This window comes from Stigmatopora argus, chromosome 23, assembly GCF_051989625.1.
Source record: "Stigmatopora argus isolate UIUO_Sarg chromosome 23, RoL_Sarg_1.0, whole genome shotgun sequence".
Lineage (NCBI taxonomy): Eukaryota > Metazoa > Chordata > Actinopteri > Syngnathiformes > Syngnathidae > Stigmatopora > Stigmatopora argus.
Genome location: NC_135409.1, coordinates 7,561,997 through 7,577,417, shown reverse-complemented (window position 1 = coordinate 7,577,417; position 15,421 = coordinate 7,561,997). Strand labels below are relative to the sequence as shown.

Here is a 15,421-nt window from a genome sequence, read left to right as displayed (position 1 = left end):
GATTTTGTATTGCGCGCCTTTTTCCGAGTAGTGCTTCTTTCCGCCGCTAATGCCGACGCTTGGCGCTGTGAGAGGGAGGGAGGAGGCTCAGCAACGTGTCGAGGAGGAGGAGGAGGAGGAGGAGGAGGAGGAAGAAATTGGAGACCAAACTCTTGGCCGAGGGGCAAGACCCAAATATTTTACGTTGCACAAAGATTGCAAATCAATTGAATGATGCCATACAGTGCTACCACATCATTTATGATGAAAAAAGAAGAAGAAAAGTGTGCAATGGTCGTTAGATGGCTTCTTTGGGCCACTTTCTAGTAAATCCTCCAAGGAAGATATACTCATCAACCCTCATCTTCTTCTCCTCGACCCTCAACTTCTTCCTACATTGAAGTTACGGAGGAGGAAGTCACTTTTGAAGCCCATTCTAGCGACGACGAAGACCCTCTCATGTTATAAAATCCTCCTCCTCCTCCATCATCTCCTTAAGCATCGAGTACATCTTCCAAAAGCAAGTTAAACTTCATTTTATTTATCTTATTACATACATGTACATACTGGGTGTTACTTATACAAGCCTTAAACATACTTATATAAACCTTCAATACACTTATATAGGCCTTAAACATACATTATAATACAAAATATAGCACTGAAGCAACTTACGAACAAATTCACCTTACGAACAATCGCTCGGAACGTAACTCGTTCGTAAGTAGGGGAGCGTCTGTATTCTCTTTGGAATGTAATCCAGTCCCGGCGGCGTCCCCTCGAGACCTGTCCCTTCCCTTCCCTTCCCTTTCTCCAACTTCTTTTAACCAACTTCCCATCTGACTCTTTAAAGGTAAGCTTTTTTTTCTCCTCACTTTCCTCACAAAATTGGCCAGTTGAATTCTCCTCGCACTCATTTCCGAGAAAATGACTGTCATTTGATAACAAATGAATGCAATTTTCTTCCCTAACAGTTGATCTCCCCATCACGCTTTGTTCTCCAACCCCCCCATTTTTTCCCCAGCCAAACTTCTATCTAGCACAGAAGACTTGAAATGGCAGCAGGAACCAAATCACAACGTCTAGACGTCTTTCAGGACCAGAAGAAAGTAGGTTTTACTTTCAGTACAAAGACACTTTACTTGACTAAATAGCTAAATGACGCGCTGACATCTAGGCCAGGGGTGTCAAACTCGGGTTGGTTTGCGAGCCACATTAACGTCAAAGCCATTTCATGTGGGCCGGACCATTTTAGATCTAATATTTAGAATTTTTTTTTACATTGGATTAAAAGAACTGGATCAAAAGCCCTAAATAGTCCGTTTTTATAGATCTAAAACTGTTAATTTGACCTTTTTTTTCCTTAGTAGTAATGGAAAATGTCTTTTAATCAGGTTTTTTTATTTCAAATGCAAACAAAATATATTTTTTATAGTGGAAAACGGAAAATATTTGTTTATTTATTTTTAGATTTGACAAAATGCTTTTTGAACTAAAAACACAAAAGAAAAAATATTGGATTCAAAAATTGCAATGATTGATTTTAAAAAGGGGAAAATTAGGATATGTCATTTACATTTATCATTTGAATTTGATCCTAAAATAGAAACTCATGATTTACTTTCTCGGGCCGCACATAATGATGCGGCGGGCCAGATTTGGCCCCCGGGCCAGCTCTTTGACACCTGTGATCACAAGGCTTCTTCTTGGAAGAAAACAAAAGCTGACAAAAAATTCTGGAATATTAAAAAAAAAAAGATAATATCCGTGGAAGGTGTTCATCTTGTGTATCGTCGAATAGAAAGCGAATTAATCGGCGACGCGCGTGAAACAGATGTTTTGCTGCAGTTTTGCACGTGATCCTCCCGATTACGAACGCAACTACGGAACTGACTAAAACAAAGCCTTTGTCCACTCGCCCTAAAAAAAAAAAAAAAAAAAAACACCTCGCACCGTACGTGGCGCGAGCTTTGCGCAAAGCAGGCAAATTGCTTAACCATGCTGACAATCTGATCAACCTGAAATAATCTCATCGGCGGCCTCCGTTACGACAGCGAGCCTTCTCGTCCAAAGATTTAAAAAAAAAAAAAAACACCCACTGGACTCTAAAGATTAAAAAAAAAAAAAAAACAGCCACGGCGCACAAACAAAATGCATTCAGAGACACCACCGACTCATTCTCCGCCACGGACGTCCCGATTTTTGGACGGCGGCAAACGAAGGAACGCTCAAACGGATTGGCGATGGTTGTTTGAATTTGCAAGCGGGTCTTCTCTTGACATTTTGATCCACTTTTTGACTTTGAAATGAGCAAAATGGAAGGCGGCGAGCGTGGTTTTCCAAATCCCGACCATGGCTCCCTCCTCCGGCGTGCACTTTGACCCCGAGGTCAGGCCTGGAAATCTCTCCAAGCGTGCGACGGCGGCGGCGGGAACAATGTTTACTCTGTTCTGAAACGTGAGCGCCGGCCGCACCCGCCCCGACATGTCCGCCGCCTGTTTCTCCCCCCGTTACCGTCCTTTTCCCAGAGGCCATCGCCGTCACCTGTCCTGCGTCGGCGTCGATCACCGGAGCGCCGAGGGGCGGACCTTCCACGGGGGTAAGTCCTTAACTAATTAATATCTAATGTTATCTCTCCGAAGACACCTTGTCCGTCGTGGTGATTATCGTTTATTGCCCCCGTGAGCGTTAGGTCGAAAGCCCTCACGTGTCAACGGACGGAACATGCCGAGCGTGACGCTCGGGGTTCCCGAGTTGATTCTCGAAGGGACGGTTTCGGAAACTCCGCCCAGGTATTGCCTGTCCTCGTGGCGTCCGTTGGACGCTGGATGACACGTGGCAGAAAGCCACGAATGGACGGAGTGCCCCAAGGTTCTTTCTTAAGTCCCGTGTTTTTCTCAACACTGTTAGATAAGAGATCCTGAATGGAGTCCATTTGGGACGTTTGGCACTAAAACCAAACGGTTATGGTGCCTGGCAGTTTTGCGATAAGCACTTTTAAATGTCGTACTGCACATTGGGTAAACGTTTGAACTTAAGTTTTGTTAGGTTTATTATTAATACACTTGAATCAAAACAGGGAGACATCATTAACATACTGTGGCTACAACTTGCAAGGAAAATCACTCCCGACTCGCCTTCGTCCAAGAGGATTCTGAAGAAACGGCATCCTCCTCTGTCCATTTAGTCGTGCCATACTCAAAACAGAGAAGACCGGAAGCGCGTCGCGTTTGGAAAAAGTCGAACTGGACGATTTGGCCTCCGTTCTTGGAGAACTTCACTTTGGTTTATTGTTGTATCGGGCGAGCCAATCCTCTTCCATGTTTTGAGTCCGGTGTTTTTTTTTGTAATGAACGGAGTGCCCCAAGGCTCCGTCTCGAGTCCGGTGTTTTTTTTTTGTAATGAACGGAGTCCCCCAAGGCTCCGTCTCGAGTCCGGTGTTTTTTTGTTTTTGTGATGTGTGGATTAAGACGGTTTGAATGGCTATCTTTGATCGGCCATTGTTTGTCCGTCCCCCGTTCTACCGTATTTCCATGTTGTAAATCTCCGAAAATATCCCCAGCGGCGCGTTGTTGTTGACCTTTGTCAGCATTCCGGCCCCACACCCTGCTTAAAAAGCCACTTGATTTCCACCTCCGAACAATGGCCTGTCCTGTCCTGCGCCGTCCCTCCTACAGGGGAGGAAAAGCCGTGGCCACCGCCAAAGCCAAAGCCAATGCCGCGGCGGCGAGAAAGCTTTCCAAACCCGTATCAGAGAGAGAGAACAATGGTCAAGGATAAGGCAGACGTCCCTACGTGAGGGAACCCGTGGCCGCTACTGTTAATAATTACAGTCCGGCCTCCGTGGCGTCATTGATCGATGGCCGCCGCCCAATTCTGGGGGAGGAGAAAAGGCCGCAGGAAAGTTGGCATTTGGAGCACGTAGGCAGGTATGCCAAAACATCGCCATTGGAGGACAATTTAGGCACTGGCAGATTTTGTTTTGCTTTGTTTTGGTTTTTTTTTGTGTTTTGGGGGGGTCATTTCCCGAAGAAAAAAAACAGGTAAAAATAATGATGTCGGATTTGTTTTGATTTCCTTTCATTTGGCTAGAGGCGCTTCCTATTGTTGTGTTAGAAGATTCAGCAAATATAAAATAATTTTGGAGACTTTTTGTTAGTATTCAGCGGGTCTTTGATTATTTGTGTATTTGTTTTTATGAGAAGGGAGCTCAAATAGGTCAAGTGCTGTGTTTACCTGATTTGTTTGTTCAGGAAAAGTAGATGGATATTCTGTTTCATTTGCATTTTGGAGTAACAAAAAATCAGTAAAGTGTTAGGTTTAAAAAAACAAAAAAAAAGGAAATGAAGCTCCCTGGCTCTTTGATGGAGCCCCAGCAAATTGAATTGCAATTTAATTTGAACTCTTGCAGGCCACGCCAGCACCGTCGCCTTTTAAAGGAAGCCCTTCCTTCCTTCCCTTCCCCTTTCCTTCATCAAACCTGACGCCGTCCAGACCCGAGCTGGACCTCGGCGCCCTTTCAAAGCCGGACCGGCCCTTCTTCAACCTCGCCGGCGGTCGCCATGCAAGCGGGGGGCGAGCGCTACGCCGTGGCCCGCGCCCTCTACTCGGAGGAGTCCTTCGCCCGGGACCACCACAAGGTTTACCGCCACCGCAAGAGCACCTCGGACCACGTCAGGCGATACTTCACGTGAGTTTCCCTTCCATTTGGAACCGAAAAACCGGAAAACGCCCGTTTATTGCCGTCGACGGTCGCTCGTTTGAGGGGACAAAAGCTTAGATTTCAGCTAAAAACAAAGCCCTGGCTTTGGTGTTGACTTTTTTGTCGTTGTTTTTGTTTATGGTGGGTCGCAGGTGCGATGCCAGGCGTGCCAAAAAGGCCCTTCTGTCCCTCCTGCCGATCATCGCTTGGTTCAAAATCTACCGGCTCAAAGAGTGGCTGCTGAGCGACGTGGTGTCGGGGGTCAGTACCGGACTGGTGGCGGTCCTGCAAGGTGGGTCATGCGGGGGTTTGTTTTTTTTTGAGCTTTTTGAGCCTGCTTTCAATGCGAGTGGCTTCCTTCCAGGGTTAGCCTACTGTCTCCTGGCTTCGCTTCCGCCCTGGTACGGCCTCTTCTCCGCTTTCTTCCCCGTCGTCATCTACTTTTTCCTGGGAACGTCCAGACACATCTCTGTGGGTAAGGCGCTTTTTGGGTTGTTTGTTTTTTCCCAGAAGGCAGTTTTGGTCTTGGTTTTTGCGGGTTTTTCACCCGGTGGCGCCTTCTCCCCAGGTCCCTTCCCGGTCTTGTGCTTGATGATCGGGTCGGCGGTCACCCGGCTGGTCCCGGACCAAGGCCCGCCCGCCAACTTCACGGCTTTGGAAGGACTCTCCAAGGACGAGCAGCGGGTTTTGGTGGCCTCGTCGCTGACCTTCCTGGTGGGAGTGGTGCAGGTAAGGCGTCGCTTCCGGAAAAGGGGGCCCGTCTTGGGGCGTGTGCGGTCGATTGGTCGTCGGTCTTTTGGTCGCCCCAACCGCGACAACGGGCGACCAAAAGACCGGCGCCAAAACAAGGTAAAACAACACAGTCTACGCATGAATAAAAGGCAACAATGGCCATGAGCAGTTTCACTGAGCCCACGTGTGAGTGTATATAAGAGTTTGTATGTACATGCGCTGTCTCTTTAAGAAGCGACGTCCGTCAGGGTCAAGAACAAGTTCTCCAACAAAAAACAATAAAAGTCTGGGAAATTTGGAGCTTTTCTTTAGCCTAATAATGACTAGGGCATTAAGTATGACTAAATAGTCATTTGCAGTTTGTATGTAGAAAATTTGAGCAACGATTTAAATGGTAATTATCAATAACCTTCCGGGCGACCAAAAGACCGGCGACCAATCGACCGTGTACCGTCTTGGGGCCCCGTCTTGGAGCCCCGTCTCGTTTGCCATCCGACCTTTTTGTGCTCCGGCAGCTGGCCATGGGCCTCCTTCAGGTGGGCTTCGTGGTCACCTACCTGTCGGACACGCTGGTTTCGGGCTTCACCACCGCCGCCGCCGTTCACATCTTGGTCTCCCAGTTGAAGTTTGTGCTGGGCCTGCAAGTCCCGGGAATGAGCGGACCGCTTTCCATCGTTTACGTAAGCCGAGGGGGACGGATTGACCGACGGACGGTCTTGGCGCCGCCGCCGGGCCCTCCCATTGATCCACCCGGGGCTCGCAGACCCTGCGGGCCATCTTGGAGCAGATCGGCTCGACCAACGTCTGCGACGTGATCGTCTCCGCCGTCATCGTGGCGGCGGTCTTTGCCGTCAAGGAGGTCAACGAGCGCTTCAAAGCCCAGTTGCCCGTCCCCATCCCCATCGAGGTCATCACGGTGAGGAAGCCGCTCGAAGCGGACGCCCACCGAGCGTTCGACCTTCCTTTGGTCTCCTTCCCCAGACGGTCGTGGCCTGCGGCGTTTCTTACGCCTTTGACTTCAGGACCAAGTACGGCGTCGGCGTCGTGGGTCACATACCTCAGGGGTGAGACCACGAGGTTTTTTGGCGTAAATCCATTTGGCAGTCGGAAAAGAAGCTGGTCCCGTGACTCTCTCTTGCCAGGTACGAGCCCCCCGTGGCCCCGGACCTAGAAATCATGCGGGACACGGCCGCGGAAGCCTTTCCGATGGCCGTGGTGGGGTTTGCCGTGGCCTTCTCTGTGGCCAAAGTGTATTCGGTCAAGCACGACTACACCATCGATGGAAATCAGGTTGGACCTCCACTTCTTCACTGCGATCCACATCCTATCTATTTTTAGACCGGGATTATTGACCTGATCAATAAGAGGAAGGGGGGGGGGGAATACAAGTCACATTTTTGCAGTGGCGGTCCGTGCATTTTGGGGTAGCGCCTTCTGCTATCGGAATCAATCCAACCCTCAAAAACGATTTTATGGCTCTAAAACCTCTACAGCAGCTACAGCTGCGACACATAAAAAATCATCAATAATAACCTCATACAATTGAAATATTATTTAGGAATATGGCCATATTTTACTCACCAAAAATCATTTTGAACTACACAATATCCATCCTCCTTTCTCTTTTCTATTGGCATCGAAGCTAATGCTGAAATTTGAGCCTGTCCTGTCGTGTTTCTGACATAGTCCGTCTTGAAAATGGCTTGAAATCAAAACAACAATATATTTGCTTGTGCAGCTTGCTCCAAATACAGTTTGGTAGCTCATTGTAGTTAGCGCACTGAAAGTGGCGCACACACCCTTTTCCTGGCTGTGACAGGCTTGCTAGCTTCGGAGTTGACCGCCCTTTCTTAATGATGTCCATTTTTTTCTGGAAAAGTCCGTCTGGAAAATAGCTTTGTGAGCAAATCTGCAACCAAATCCATTTGTTTTTGCCTCTGTCGGCCATTGTGGCTGGAGTTTGCGATCTCTGGCTGCCTCACTCTGGCTTTGGCCCGCCTACTCTCTATAGCTAGCCAATCATAGTTGGTGAAAGCAATGACGTATCCCAGCCAGCAAAATGGCAATGCCTGCGAAAAAACATTGTGGTGTTGCCAACTTGAAATCTGATTGGTTAAAAGCAACAGTCTTGTTTAATGCAGCAGAGCCTGCAGAACTGATTGTGAAGGCTTTGAGGCAGATTTCTGATCCCGGCAACAAATAATGGCTGAAATGTGATTGGTTAAATGCTTCAATATGAAAACACATCTGGAAGCAGTGCAACCAGGGGGAAAGCAATGAAAGGAAGCTAACAGACCATTTGGAATAATAAGTATTGATGGACAAAATATAATATATGATTCAGATATTTCTTAGGCCAGCAGAGAAGGCCTTGAAGGCCCTGACGGCCCGCCACTGCATTTTTGGGAGGCCCGTTTCTTATTGGATCTGAAACAAAAGTAATGAATAGGCTAAATAGGCTTCCGTCTACGTAACCGTATTTCCTGAAAACCAAAAAAAACTGTCAGTGGTCAAAGTGGGTGGAAAAAACACACCACGTTCTACGTTTTTTCTTCCAGGAGCTGATCGCTTTTGGCGCCAGCAACATGGTGGGCGCCTCTTTTAAATCCTTCGCCGCCAGCACGGCTCTTTCCAGAAGTGCCGTGCAGGAAAGTACTGGAGGAAAAACCCAGGTGAGGGTAAAAAAAAAACCACCCAAAAAACGGATTTGAAAACAAAGTTGCGCGCAATTCCTCGTCCAGATCGCCGGTTTGATCTCAGCCATCGTCGTGATGATCGTCACCCTGTCCGTGGGGTTCCTCCTGGACCCTCTCCCGAAGGTGGGCTTCTTCCTTCGACCGCCCCCCCCCCCCCGACCGGCCCGCCCATTCTCTGCCTTCCTTCCAGTCCGTACTGGGCGCGGTGGTCATCGTCAACCTGAAGGGAATGCTGGCGCAATTTCGAGAGGTGCCTTACCTGTGGAGGCGGGACAAGCCGGACTGCGTAAGTGACCGAGACGGACCTCCAATGGGAGGATAGCATCTATAAGACGCTTTGTTGGAGTCTTGAAAAAGAGGGTGTCGTCTTACGTTCGGGCTCATACGTTTTTTTTTTCCAGGTGGTGTGGGTGGCCACCTGCATGGCCGCCATTTTCCTGGGACTGGACCTGGGTCTGGCGGCGGGCCTGGCCGTGGAGCTGCTGAGCGTGGTCCTCCGGGCGCAATTGTCAGTGCGGTGGCGCCGATAGAATTTGCGGCCACGTGCCCACCGGCTCACGCCCCGCTTTTGTCCCACGGCAGCCCCCGTTGCAGCGTCCTGGCCAACATTCGCGGCACCGACATCTACAAGGACAGGAAGGACTACGTGGACGTGAGCGGGCCGCCGCGCCGTTTGACGTTTGACACTCCCGCCGCCAAAAGTCTGGGCGTCACCGTCCCTCCCTCCATTTCAGATTTTCGAGCCGGAAGGAGTGAAGATCTTCCGCATCCCTTCGCCCCTCTTCTTTGCCAACATCGAGTTCTTCAGGAACAAGCTGGTGGAAGCCGTGAGTCCGCCGTCTAGGCGCCGTCGCCGTCGCCGCCGCCCTTGGACGGCTTCTAAATCCGCTCGCCGTCCTTAGGTCGGATTCAATCCCTTGAGGATCCTCCGGAAGCGCAATAAAGCCTTGGGACGGATCCGGAGACTCGTGAAGAAAGGTTATCTCCGGTGGACGTCGGTAAGCGAGCGGCGACCGGGACCGACCGACCGACCGGACGGACCTCGGCGAGTCGGAGCGTTTGCCGTTTCAGAACGGTTTCCTGAACACCTCGCTCGGCTGCCCCCCGGAGGCGTCGCCGGAAGCGGAGAGCCACGGCCAGGACCTGGACTGGGACCACGTGGCCTCCCGCGTGGACTGGAAGGCGGAGCTGCCCGCCGACATCGTCGTCCCGCCGGTGGACCTGCACAGCCTGGTTCTGGACTTTGCCGCCGTCTCCTTTCTGGACGTCTCGGCTCTCAAGGGCCTCCAAGCGGTCGGTGCCCGCCACGGACCACCTCACCAGCTAACATCTTCCTTAGTTACTGTTTTTTTTTTTTTGCAGGCTCTTAAAGAGTTCGTCCGCATCCAAGTGGACGTCTACGTCGTGGCCTGCGACGGTTGGTGACCCATGGTTGGCGAGCCATCCGGACAGGCCAACGGCGCTTTGTTTATTTTTGCCCCGTGTCCTGGTAGGCGACATCCTGGACAAATTCCACCAGTGCGGCTTCTTTGACGACGAGGTGACGCCGTCCATCTTCTTCCTGACGCTGCACGACGCCGTGCTGCACATCTTGGACAAACACCCCGAGAGCTCGCAGAAAAAGGCCGGCTACGACAAGGTATCGTCACCGTATCCCGACTCGCTACGATGCGGGACAACAGTACTGAATTTTGACACTTTTACATATTTTGAGTTTTACAGATTTTTACAGTTTTACTGATTTTTACAGTTTTACTGATTTTTACAGTTTTACTGATTTTTACAGTTTTACTGATTTTTACAGTTTTACTGATTTTTACAGTTTTACTGATTTTTACAGTTTTACACATGTTTAGTCTTACACATTTTTACAGTCTTACACATGTTTACAGCTTTACACATGTTTACAGTTTTACACATGTTTACAGTTTTACACATTGTTACAGTTTTACACATTGTTACAGTTTTACACATTGTTACAGTTTTACACATTTTTAGTTTTACACATTTTCACAGTTTTACAGATTTTTACAGTTTTACAGATTTTTACAGTTTTACAGATTTTTACAGTTTTACAGATTTTAAGTTTCACAGATTTTGACAGTTTTACAGATTTTGACAGTTTTACAGATTTTGACAGTTTTACAGATTTTTACAGTTTTACAGATTTTTACCATTATCTACAGCTACATTAACAGCTGCTTATTTGGTCTGCTCTTCCCTATTTTTTTTTAGACTTGAACGTATCATAAAATGCAACTTATACTACAGTGTATAGTCCGGAAAATATGGAAAAGCTTTTAGATGAGCGCGCTTTTTGAACGTGTTATTTTTTTTGGAAGGCACCAGTTTTTATTGTCGTTTTTTTTTTTGCAGATTCTGACTACAGTGACGGTGCATCGTCCTGCAGGAGGTCTCAGGAGCAGAGATAGATATGCAAGTATATTTTGATGAAATTAAAATGTATTCAAAAATAAACGCGCCCCTCTCATGCAAGAAAAAAAAAGGATCACCTTGGAAAGTCAGCTGGTTTTAATTCTACTTTTAATATTTACTCTGCATTATGAGTTGAGGGTTAAAATCATACTAATGTTTTGGGTTTTTTTGCTAAAATTTGACCCTAACGTTTTTTTTTTGTCAACAGGCACCTGATCCAGAAACCAAGTTGTAACTTCCAAACGATCGCTTGTGAAAGAAAATCACCAAGACCAAAGGATGTTTGTTTAAAAAAAATATCTATACATATATTTCTATTGTCATTATTTGTAGATCAGCTCCTGAGAGCAATGTCATGCTTTCTGTAGGCGTTTTAATGGATATGCGAACAAATAATTGGATATTTTCCAATTCATGTATTTTTGTGCATAAATTAATGCACGTGTTGCGCTGGATTTTTGTAATGCTTTATAGTTCTATATTTTGGGGGAGAACAATAAATTAAGTTATGCGGACCTCCTGTTTTGGGAATGGTAGTTTCATCTTGTTGTTCCCACTTCGGCCTCCAGGTAGCACGCGTGCGCACAAGCCCGTTAGTACGTTTGTAAAACAGTAGAAGAATGTCCAGCATTTGTTTGGCCATTTTCTTTCGGAAAAAGAAAAGAAAACAATTCGAAATGGGTCGTTCTCAGATTAAAATGGGTCATTTGAAAGCGGAAAAGTGAACAGTAAGATGCAAATTCAATATTTACTGAAGCGTTCATGTTTGGGACCGCTAGAGAGCGCTACAATAGCACAGGTGTTTGTGATTAAGGCAACAAAACCTGCACGATGGCCATTCAAAACGTGAGTAAAGAAAACGTTTTAGGGGTTTATGGCTTTTATTTTTCACATTCTGAACAGGTACAACTAAACATGTCATCGTTAAATGAATATTTACAAATGGTTCCCCTCAAAAAATGGCACCTGGGCTTACTTAGGTGGCGGAACTGTTGGGGTGCAGCGGCTTGACTCGGACGCGTCGGGAAAGTCCCAAACGAAGACCCTGAGCGGCGGGAGACCTGGCGCCGCCCGGAGCCGGGGATGGATTTTTCCCCACTTGACCTGCGGGGTAAAGCAAACATTTCAGGAGACAAAAGGCCTCGGTTTGCCGGACTTCCCGCTTGGACCAACTGGGGCTACCTGGCGGGTTCCATTTGGGCATCCTGCCCACTGTCGGGCTGAACGACACAGCGGGTTCCAGTCTCGGGGGGCTTCTCGGCGCCGCCGCAAAAGACGCTGAAATGGGCGGAAAAGTGAGGGTAAGCGGAAATCCCTTCTTTATACCAGGTGAACGGCAAACCTGTCTTGGGCTGCGCTTTCAACTCGGGTGGCTCTCTTTCCTTCTTGTTAGGCTTGCGCTGGTGGCGGCTCACTTTCTTTTGCTGTGTCTTCTTCACCGTAAACTCCTCATCCTCACTGCGGGCTTCCTCCTCGCTCTCAGATTCTGAAACGGCGATCGCGTTTAGCGCAGGCGAATCAGTCCCCCCCCAAAAAAAGATGCTCGGGAGGGTCTACCGGTCGTCGAAATGGGCAAATAGACGTCATCGCAAGCGGGTTGCTTTTGCTTTTTGACGCTAGTCGGACTGGAGCGCGAGATTTCGTCTAAGCCTGAAGAAAAACGTCGAAATGAGTGACTATTGTTATCTGGCCAATGAACGACCACACTCTTACCCAATAGCGATGAGTCCACGCTGCAGTTGGAGTGGTGCGGGTAAGCAGGGTTTAGGTTTTCATCACCTGGTGGGAAACAAAATGGACTTTTTAAAAATAAATAGATAACAAAGAGCACCTCCCACATCCTCAAAAAAACTTACTGTATTTAATCTTACCTTGACTGGCAGGAGATGCCGTTTTTGTCTCCGCGCAAGCAAGCATAGACAGCGAAATGGCCGCCTGCAGGTCCCGGCTCAGTGACTTTTCTTCAAGAGCTTTTCTGCAAATTATGCTACGCGTTGTACATTATTGGATTATTATTATGATTCTAAATTACCTGGTTGTCTCTTGGCTTGCCGCGGTTTTGGGTTTCTTGCCAGGTGGGGGCTTCGCACAGGCAAAGTCCTCATCTAATATTAAGAATACAAACTGCATTACCACTTATGTCCACACGAGGGCATTCAATTCCCAAATAAAAAATTGTATCAACAACAGTGGACACGTAACAGTCCCGTTCTTTGAACAACAACCCCCGATAAAACTCACCGTCGTCGTCAATTTCCCTGACTTCGCTGTAATTTATGCTCTTAGTCTTCCTGTGAGTGACGAAAAACCCACGTTAATTGGCAAAGTCAGCAGTCTACTAGAATCACTGCGCGAGTTGACAAACCTCGCCGGTCGGTCCATTTTTCCACAAGGTCAAAGAGCAGGCAATAAAACGTTGCGATAAGATGACTATAAGACGTTCATTCAATCCTTAATGCGGCTAAAGTACTTTAGAAAAGTACTTGACGCACTATGCTGTTCATTTTATTTCGAAGCCACCCCGCCAGAATAGCGGAAGTGACGCAAGGCCACATCCGATCAGTGTGGGCCTAACGTTTATTACAATTTCTTCGCCGTGCTCGGAATAAGTTTGTTGTAAATTTATTTATTTATTTTAGACATATATTTCTGAGAAAATTGGGCGTACAGCCAGTTCAATTTTATTTTGTATACAAGGCTTTTTTTCTTTAAAAACGACATAGTATAGTAAGGCTTTTTTTCTTAAAAAACGACATAGTATAGTAAGGCTTTTTTTCTTAAAAAATGACATAGTATAGTAAGGCTTTTTTCTTTAAAAATGACCATGTATAGTAAGGCTTTTTATTTTTAAAAAATGACCATGCAAAGTAAGGCTTTTTATATTAAAAAAAAACGGAACACACTCTTTTACAGCATCAAGACTACAAAAATGGCGACTATAGTACGTCATCTTCCATGGTCATTGAGTCGGGAGGACAAATCACCTCCTATGGGCGTGGTTACGCCTATTGGTGACGCAGGTGCGTAAATTATGCACATGCGCAGCATCGCGCCCTTTGACGCAGCCATTTACATGCCGTCGGTCGAACGACTAGCACCCAAACGAGGTAAGCCCTAGACTAGAGCAATTTACTGGCCTATGTGCATTTTTAACACCCTACCGGGAGATTTTTTTAGGAATCAATTGAGCCAAAACGCCAACAAATCTGTTAGTTTATTGCCAGGTCGAACACACCGTCGACATTTGAAGTATGGGCTCCTTGGCATGTCACTAGCTAGCTTAGCATTAGTCTCACGACATTTGACTTTTGTCCGTATTCTCTCCATTATTGAGTCGTGGGGGAAGACTTCATTTTATCAAACAAAGCCGAGATATCAACGGTCTGTTTGCCAGGTGAAGGTGTGTTGAATGTAATGATAGTTTTCACTGCGATTGCTAAACGCCCTTTTCCAATTTGTAATTCAGTTTTAAAACAAAAATCATTTATACAAAAATTGTCAAGCCGACTTTATCCTAACTTTTAACATCAGTCTGTATATTTAATCGCTTTGTCTGGAAAGGGGAAATTAGCACCGACACTCACTAACTTATATTCATTCTTTATCTTGATCATTTACTTGAAGATTTCTCTTTCCTGTAATAATTGTTTGCACTTCCCAAATAGCTTGGTTCAATCAAGATGAAGCTGTTCCCGTGTGTCCAGAACCATGCACACCCTTGAGGAGACTGGGCCAAGGTATCAAGGTAAAACTAATTACAAAAAAAAACACCTAAACCTATCTGTTGAATCTCCAGTCTCTGTATATGATAACTTTTGCTCTATTTTTTTGCATGCACCAGGTCCATGGTGATGTCCAGACCCTGGAGGACCAGGTGATCTTCCCAGGTTGCCCACTTGAAGATGATGCATCGTCTCTGAACTCTGCTCTGAGGTTAATACCGTATTTTCACGTCTATTTGGCGCATCGTTTCTTACGCCGCAGTGTCAGTAACGAGTGCTATTTCTGTATTTTAGGCACGCACTATTTCATATGGATTAAAATTGAAATGCGATAGCGCTGGCTACCGGAAGCAGCTTATTTCCGGGTTATATTGTAATGTATCCAAGTCAAAACATTCCAATCTCACATTATTTTATTGACTAAAGTTGCAATTTACTAACCCCCCTCTTATTTTATAGGTGATGTCCCGATCCCTAAGGTGAGGAGGATTTCTTTTTTTTCTTCAATCAGAAATTTTAATAAAAGAGATTTGAGTGTCATTTGTCTTTGTTAAAACACTTGGAGAAAAAAGACCCCAGACCCTCAATGGTCTTTTTTTCTTTTTTTTTTTCAATTCAAAATGTTGCTTAAGTGTGCAAATGTATTTCTTTGAATAAAAATTATAAAATGTCATGTTGCTTGCATTCCTTTGCTAGTTCTATGAAGAAAAATACATAAGTGTATTTCAAAGGTTTTATTTTGCCACGAAAATTGGGTAATTGAGAAGTTCACATAGGTCTTCCAGCATTTAAAGATGAGGTGGTGTTTCCATCCATGTATTCTGGAGGGAAAAAATGAGGGTCAAAGCACAATAGACTAAGTCCAACATAAAAAAAAAAATATAGACTGGAGGCCAGTTAGGTCAAAAGATTTGACCAAAAAACAACAACACTAAGTTAGGTTTTACCAACATCAGGTTCCATCTTTATTTTCAGATATGGAAAACATACTGGATAGGAGCCCTCAAGATGTTGGTGTCAAAGGCTGTGCCACACTCCAAAGTCACCTTTCTTTAGCGTTGATTTGGGTGAACCTTGAAGAAAGCAAAATAGAGTATTTTTAGTACACATGACATGAAAATAATAAATCAAATAACCTGAAAAACAGGTCTTAC

General features: G+C 46.2%; 3 protein-coding genes and 2 long non-coding RNA genes across 14 annotated transcripts in view; 3 read left to right on the top strand and 2 right to left on the bottom strand.

Annotated features, from left to right (window-relative positions):
- Positions 1–2,577, top strand: part of large1 (LARGE xylosyl- and glucuronyltransferase 1) — a 63,352-nt gene extending 60,775 nt beyond the window's left edge. The window contains exon 16 of the transcript XR_013298311.1: positions 1,004–2,577. The gene's annotated coding sequence lies outside the window, so the exon portion shown is untranslated. The remainder of the gene's footprint in view (positions 1–1,003) is intronic.
- LOC144068766 (uncharacterized) overlaps positions 1–15,421 on the bottom strand; it is a 227,688-nt gene that overhangs the window by 210,078 nt on the left and 2,189 nt on the right. For 2 of the 5 annotated variants that reach the window (XR_013298299.1, XR_013298303.1), the window contains one exon: positions 15,212–15,340. The exons of the other annotated variants lie outside the window; for them this stretch is intronic. This is a non-coding gene — a long non-coding RNA (uncharacterized LOC144068766). Of the gene's footprint in view, positions 1–15,211; positions 15,341–15,421 lie in introns of those variants that run through there. 5 annotated transcript variants of the gene reach the window in all.
- Positions 3,324–11,060, top strand: LOC144068812 (chloride anion exchanger-like). Of its 2 annotated transcripts, none has more exons than XM_077593634.1 (20): positions 3,324–4,022; positions 4,391–4,669; positions 4,834–4,973; positions 5,046–5,156; positions 5,250–5,410; positions 5,929–6,093; positions 6,177–6,329; positions 6,395–6,477; positions 6,556–6,703; positions 7,972–8,085; positions 8,155–8,232; positions 8,300–8,395; positions 8,511–8,617; positions 8,692–8,761; positions 8,844–8,936; positions 9,012–9,107; positions 9,181–9,526; positions 9,603–9,748; positions 10,486–10,545; positions 10,754–11,060. In XM_077593634.1, the coding sequence occupies exons 2-20, from the start codon at positions 4,542–4,544 to the stop codon at positions 10,778–10,780; spliced, it is 2,322 nt and encodes a 773-aa protein (XP_077449760.1). In that variant the 5' UTR covers positions 3,324–4,022; positions 4,391–4,541; the 3' UTR covers positions 10,781–11,060. The 2 variants fall into 2 exon arrangements, with proteins under 2 accessions (XP_077449760.1, XP_077449761.1); XM_077593635.1 differs by having other exon boundaries at positions 3,324–4,669; positions 9,181–9,402; positions 9,472–9,526.
- LOC144068765 (uncharacterized) lies at positions 11,185–15,413 on the top strand. 3 transcript variants are annotated; one of them, XR_013298297.1, is made up of 8 exons: positions 11,187–11,391; positions 11,526–11,846; positions 13,459–13,652; positions 14,211–14,290; positions 14,387–14,478; positions 14,562–14,640; positions 14,727–14,746; positions 15,243–15,413. It is a non-coding gene; the product is annotated as an uncharacterized LOC144068765 (long non-coding RNA). The 3 variants fall into 3 exon arrangements; XR_013298298.1 differs by lacking the exon at positions 14,562–14,640 and having other exon boundaries at positions 11,185–11,391; XR_013298296.1 differs by lacking the exons at positions 14,727–14,746; positions 15,243–15,413 and having other exon boundaries at positions 11,188–11,391; positions 14,562–14,720.
- rad51ap1 (RAD51 associated protein 1) lies at positions 11,408–13,125 on the bottom strand. Of its 3 annotated transcripts, XM_077593532.1 has the most exons (9): positions 12,911–13,123; positions 12,787–12,836; positions 12,578–12,650; positions 12,417–12,532; positions 12,259–12,324; positions 12,103–12,195; positions 11,888–12,031; positions 11,728–11,823; positions 11,408–11,649 (listed from the first exon to the last, which is right to left on the bottom strand). In XM_077593532.1, the coding sequence occupies exons 1-9, from the start codon at positions 12,925–12,927 to the stop codon at positions 11,522–11,524; spliced, it is 783 nt and encodes a 260-aa protein (XP_077449658.1). In that variant the 5' UTR covers positions 12,928–13,123; the 3' UTR covers positions 11,408–11,521. The 3 variants fall into 3 exon arrangements, with proteins under 3 accessions (XP_077449658.1, XP_077449656.1, XP_077449657.1); XM_077593530.1 differs by having other exon boundaries at positions 11,408–11,823; positions 12,911–13,125; XM_077593531.1 differs by having other exon boundaries at positions 11,408–11,823; positions 12,417–12,520; positions 12,911–13,124.